The 6,443-nt window shown below is 37.7% G+C and overlaps 1 protein-coding gene across 10 annotated transcripts in view; it reads left to right on the top strand.

Annotated features, from left to right (window-relative positions):
* Positions 1–5,231, top strand: part of CACNB2 (calcium voltage-gated channel auxiliary subunit beta 2) — a 261,734-nt gene extending 256,503 nt beyond the window's left edge. For 4 of the 10 annotated variants that reach the window (XM_057432548.1, XM_057432550.1, XM_057432555.1 and 1 more), the window contains one exon: positions 3,415–5,231. In XM_057432548.1, the coding sequence (XP_057288531.1) occupies positions 3,415–3,906 (492 nt within the window). In that variant the 3' untranslated portion in view covers positions 3,907–5,231. Of the gene's footprint in view, positions 1–152; positions 203–3,414 lie in introns of all 10 variants that reach the window. The other 6 variants (XM_057432549.1, XM_057432551.1, XM_057432553.1 and 3 more) reach the window with 3 other exon arrangements.
* Positions 5,232–6,443: the final 1,212 nt, after the last annotated feature.

A 6,443-nucleotide genomic window follows, 5' to 3' on the forward strand; every position in this document is an offset into this window, starting at 1 on the left:
TAGAAGACCACAAACTTGACAGGTTTGTTCTTTAACAACAAAAAACTGGTTCAGCCAACTTGCAGGATATCTCCTTCTCTTGCTTTCAAAAGCAATTGCAGGAAGAGAGACTGGAAGCGATAGCTCATTTCTGCATTTTTTTCTGTCCTCAGAGCTGAAACACCCTGAAAAAAAATTGTGTGTGAGCTGGAAGAATTTCTGAGTATGAAATTCAGTGTTGTTGTGTGTAGTGTTGCTAGATAAAATTTCTTTCCTTTGTAGACTTGTTTATTATGTTGCTCAAGTTTTTCTGTGCCTTTTGGGTGTGGATTTATAATTCACTTACTCATTTTATTAACCACATTCTCTAGTGGAACTATACAGAGTTCTAATAACACTTTTCTGAATGTTATGCTATGTTTTTACAAATTAACATATTTTAGGGACTAAAAATGCAAATGTATTTGGAGTTTCACAGTTTGTTTGTAGGTCTACTAATCCAAAAACACAAAGCAGCACGAATCCCTTATGGGACATGGAATTTCTATGTTCCTTTTGTTTTATTTTCCTACGGTGCATTTTCAGCTGACATCTCAAACCTGAGCCTGTCATGGTCTTGGCATAGAGTGGTTTTATTTTCTAATCATAGTGGCTAAACCTATACTCTCAATAGTGTTAAGACCCTCTATTTGGAGAGTTTAAAGTCTATGCACCATTTTTGTGGACTGCTCTGCAGAGAAGAGCTGTGCCACCAAGCATTTGGCTTGGAGGAGCCAAATCCGTGCTGCAAAACATTCAAATCATTCTCGCCAAGTCCAATGCAGCACACCTTTGCTGTAAGACATAATTGATTTTTGTACATTTTCAGTCCTGGGTGTACATTGTAATGGGAGATTTGTGTTGCCAGCTGCCAGAGTCGTATTTTTATAGCATGATACTGACTGTGTGTATTGCATGGCACAAGGTGCTTGAAGGTATGAGGCCTCCTAGGGTTGTTTGAAATGAGGTTGGTGAAAACCATACACTTCCTGTCTATCTGGTGGAGAGTTTTGAGGCAAACTGTCCTGACAACTCTTCTCAGGTTTCCTTTTGTAGGGAAACACTTGTTTAATTCCAAAAAGAAGACTGGAGCAACCTTACACACATATGGTGCAGGCGATTAGGGACCACTGCATGGAAACAGGGAGCAAGCCAACTTGGCTTGGTGGACACAGATCTCTCTCCTCTTTCAACACTGCTTAAACTCTTTCCAAGAACCTCTGCTTCTTTGAAATTGCAGCCGAATAATGAAATGGGCTTGTTTCAAACTTCCTCCATTTTAGGCAAAACCCGTGTGAGATGGGGTCATAAAATCTCTGCATTGCTGAATCTAATCCAAACTTAATTTGGTTATGAATCATAAAGCCAGACCCTAACCCAGATTCAAACATTACCTGCTCAGTGTCCCAGTAATATTTAAGGAAAGTTAGTGTTAATTACTTTTCTCATAAAGCACAATATCCCTAACACTGTTCTGAAACTGCAGGTATTGGTTCTAAATCTATTCATTGTGCTACTCCACATATGCTCATCAGAGCAAAGAAGATGCATCTGAATTTGTAAAAGTAGTGTTTTGTTCAGAGCAGGTTCAAATTTTGCATTTGTTCTCAAACCACAGTAATGATGGATTTTGCTAGTCACAATTATATAGTTACCTACATATTTGGCATTTGACCATAAGAATTGAAGGGTTTCACATCTATACCCCGTTGACATGCCTTAAAAACAGTCATGGTTGTGAACTAGTAAGAATGTGTTTAACACACCCAAAGCAGGAATTGCTTTAGACTCGTGCTTTTCACTTGATTTCATTTATAATTCACCTCTGTTGAGACATTCCTGTTCACTTTGAACACATCTATACATGTTTACAATTACTACATCCCTTTCTGTCAAATCAGAATCGTCTTGAGAATCATAAAATCAAGAAGAAAAAATAAATTGGACCGCTGTTTCGGTTACCTTGTTCTCATCTATACCATTTGTTTCAAATCAGGAACACATGGAGCAACCCATCTAGTTGCTGGGAAGTTTACAGTACAAAGTGTTGTCTTAGAAGATGAGATTTGTTAAATTTATATAATTCCTGGTTTGAAATATGTTACTTTTTATTAGTTTCTGATAAAAGTACAGATTTGTTCCTGTCCAATTTCTGTAATTTTACTTTTCGAGTTGCTAGAAAACCCACCTGCAGGATCTGTGGCTGAAGGGTAAAATTTCTTCCTTCCCCTAGCTTTTTTCCACAAAATAGATGGAAAGAATATATGTCCATGAACTGTCCCAGAGGCAATCCTTATTTTTAGACAACTGTGAACATAGGAGGGCAAACTAGACTAACTTCGGTAAATTCAGAACAGTCTCACTAACAAAGGCCTATATAACTGTGAAAACCTGCCTGAATTTTGTGCCAGTATAGATGATTTTGTCTTGTTCTTCACTTCATGTGAGAAGGGTAATTCAGTTTCACTATAAACTATTTCTTAAAATTTTGCAGTTGAACTTGAGAAGTCTTTGGCTGTGGTTTGGGAACAAAAGCAGGGTAATGCAATCAAACTCCCAAATGACTTTAAATAATGCCACTTGTTCATTTTGCAGTGATTTCAAAGCATTATGCTGGTGAAGAGTTTGTTATTACATGGTAATTTTTATTTCAGTCTTTTAATAGTAGTGGTGTGTTAGGAAATTCTATAGGTGATAATATCACTCTCTTCCTGCTTTTATTGGCAATGGTCTGCATTCTTAAGCTCTTAAAATTGTGAGGTGAAAGTTTCATTTTTCATTACCATGAAGAAACAGAATTATTGCTGAGAAAAGCAGAAGGTCAGTGATACTTGTAGTATCATAATACAAACTTTATCCATACCAGATTCAGTTACATTTTTTTCCTAAAGAAAAAAGCTATGCTAAACGAGCCAAGGTTTTATACTTCGATTCTCTTCTGGAATCTACCTCTCTAGCCCTCTAAAATCACTTTCCCATAATGGCTGTTTTCAAGCAGGCATCTGTAAACTCTCAAGTGATACCTACCCTCTTCTGGCATGGTATGTCCTCCTTAATTTTTCTGCAGTCTGTCCTGCTTCTGCATGCTCTCTTTTTTTCTGGAGTGCAGTAGGCAAATATTGCTAACTGGAATAGTCAGAAACATCATGAGACAAGAACGTGTCATAGGATAACCCAAGTGCCACCTTCCATTCTGCTGAAAGGACTTGTTTGTATTATAATACTGCATCCTCAGTAAAATTTGAATTCTAATTTTTTTTTCTAGTTTAGATTCAAAGTGGATGATTGTGTACTTCAATTTTATTGGTTTTGTGATCCTTTCTAGCTGAATTTGATATTGGTGAAAGTTTTTAAATGTGTACTTCATGTGTATGAACTTACTGCTGGTTGTGATAGCAGGGATCTCAAGGAGACCAGAGGAATGACCATTCAGTCCCTGAACGCAGCAGTTCACAAATCGAAGAGGAAGCACGGGTTGAGCCCATCAAGAAGTCCCAGCATCGCTCTTCCTCAAGCCAACACCACAACCATCGCAGTGGTGTTAGAGGCCTTCCTAGGCAAGAAACTTTTGACTCAGAAACACAAGATAGCAGAGATTCGGCTTATGTAGAGCCAAAGGAGGACTACTCACACGAGCATGGTGACCACTATGATTCTCACAGGGATCACAATCATAGAGACGAGTCCCACGGAAGCAGTGATCACAGACATAGAGAATCAAGGCATCGCTCAAAGGAGAGGGACCGCGAGCAGGACCACAATGAATGCAACAAACAGCGTAGTCGGCATAAATCAAGGGACCAATATTGTGATAAGGATGGGGAAGTGATATCGAAGAAGCGTAACGACACAGGAGAATGGAACAGGGATGTTTACATCCATCAATAACTTTTGCCTCCGGCAGTCTTGTGTTTCTTTGAAGTCTTGTAATGATACCCCCTGAAAATATCTTTGGGTTCTTCATTGCAGAACATATGGTATCCTTCTGTATGCTGATTTGTATTGCTGTTGCTTGCATAGCAATAGCATGAAATAGAATATTCATATACTTATTTTTTTGGTTAGTGCTATATGAATTAGCGTAGTACAACTGCAGTGTTCCTGATGTTGTACTATGCCATTTTTCAAGCTGTTTTTTGGTAGCTGCCACTTGAACAATATCTGTTGCCATCAAGGTGTTGTTAGTGTTTTTTTAAAAAAAGGTACATTTGATGTTTAATGACTTCCCATGTATTCAGCAAGTCAGAATCAGCACATAAAAAAGAAAATCTAAAACTTTTTGTCTGCTCTGATTTTTAATTTGTATGCACTTGATTTAAAGATTGATTTAAGAGCCCCTCTCTGTTGCTTGTACCTCTGGTGGACTCCATTCGAAGACAGAATTCAGTCTTGCCTTACACACAGGGGGATCATAAATCAAAATCTATTTTCTATGTACTGGTACTGTGTACTGTATATACAGTTTATAAATGTTATTTCTTGCAGACACCTTCTTACTATATAAGTTTGATCACACTGTTTTAGAGTCCTAATGCCAAGTCAGCAGATTTGCTTTTGAATTACTGGCAACTGGAACTAGCCTCGTTTAGGAAATCTGTAACAGTGTTCAATCTAAATACTTTTTCTTCTGTAGCAGAAAGCTTATTGTAAATACGAATGAGAGCTTGAGATAAAGGGTCTAACTCTTATACCTTGCAAACCCAGTTTTGCATTTTAAATTTATGGTAAAGATACTGAACTTACCACTATAAATTATTCTCCTCTGTAGAGGTCACAAAATTGCAATGGGCACAGCTTAGGTTTTGTTCTGTTGTCAGTAATAGAGCACATATGGCAGAGGTGTGTATGTTGAGCGGGTGGGTGGTGGATGGGCATACGTGTATGTGTGCATGTTAGGCAGCAAAGTGTGAGAATCTACTGAAGAAAACAAAGGTTACTAAAAAGCCCAACAGGTCTTTTTCTTCATTCTATTACATTAAAAATCCAAATTGCAGTCAGGGAGTATGAGGGAGTTTACTGACCCAGGTAATTGAGAAAGCATAAATCTGCTGGCTCTTTGTTGAGACTTCAAGAGAGTAAAACCAGGCAAATGTTACTGTGTTTCACTGGAAATGTAAAATCCTTGTGGTTTAGAGTATTTGTTTTAGTAAGAAAAGCTTACACAGCTTGTGGAGAGTTATTTTGTTGGAAAATAAATTTTTGTAGCTTCTCCACTTTTTCTACACTTGCCAGTTCCTCTGCATTCCCACTCTGCAGCCGGCTCACTGCTTTTGCTTCACCTAAACTGTTGTGATGCTGGTGAGAGCTTAGAAAAATGTCTGTGAAAATACTTTTAGGAGCTTGCTAGAGAAAATGAAGTGAAATCAAAGGGAGTGAACAGAGTTTGTTTTGCATTGAACACCTGTTGCGCTAGTAAGTGGGGGAAATTCACTGTTGTTTTTGACTACAGGTTCCATACCCTTGCCTAGTGTAAAAGCTGTTCTGCATCACATATATAGTCTTTGTAGTAACTGTATGAATGAAATACTTTTTGTATTTCACTGTAAATAGCACATTATATAAAGACTGTAGTGGGATGATAATTAATTTAGCTGGAAGTTCTTTCTATTTATTATTCTAATTCTGGGAATATCAGCATTGCCTGATTTTCAATATCATTTTAGTGAAATGGATAAGATATATGGCAGGTGCATGTTTTCTCCAATCTCCTATTCCAGCATCCAAGCAATTAGGTTTAACTCCTGTGACCATACTCTGTCCTCCCTCTCCCTCTTGCTTCCCTGCCCCCTGATGCTTTATATGCACTTTTTTACAATGATGTAAGAGTGTGAAATTCTGCTGTCAGGTATCTGGCCGTTTCTCGTGTGCTGCTGACTGTTGTGGTTATTCAAGGTTAGTATGTGGCTCAAAACATGAACTGGGGGGAACACAAGGAAGAGGGTATTTTTCTAGAAATAAAATGATAAGCATTTTTTAAACATCACTACATGAAATTGTAGACAAAGGAATTATAGGTAAGTAGATCTGTTGTGTTACTAAATGGATATATAAGAGTATAAAACCAGTGTCTTTTGATACAAGAGGATTTTCAGGGTATCAGTGGAAAGCTATATTGGAAGACTTTGTTGTTTGATTCATATCAGATCACATGTAAATGGGAAGAGAAGCTAAACGGGAAGAGAAGTTAAAATGTCTTGCTCTGTGTAGCCTGGCTGTAGTTATTTTACCAGCTTCAGTAAATGCTGTTGCTCCCTACAAATGTTATATGACAGCTGTGTGTCCTCCAAGAAGTGATCTATGGATTCCACTTCAGTAACTTGACTTACTATTTTTTTTTGTGGGTTTTGATTTTGTTTTTTTTTTGTGTGTGTTTTTTCTTTTTTTACTTTTGCTCTAAAGAGTGTTTGTTGTCCACCTTTCTTAAA

This window comes from Pezoporus wallicus, unplaced genomic scaffold, assembly GCF_028554395.1.
Source record: "Pezoporus wallicus isolate ANWC-B61680 ecotype Strahan unplaced genomic scaffold, APGP_CSIRO_Pwel_v1 scaffold_2584, whole genome shotgun sequence".
NCBI lineage: Eukaryota > Metazoa > Chordata > Aves > Psittaciformes > Psittacidae > Pezoporus > Pezoporus wallicus.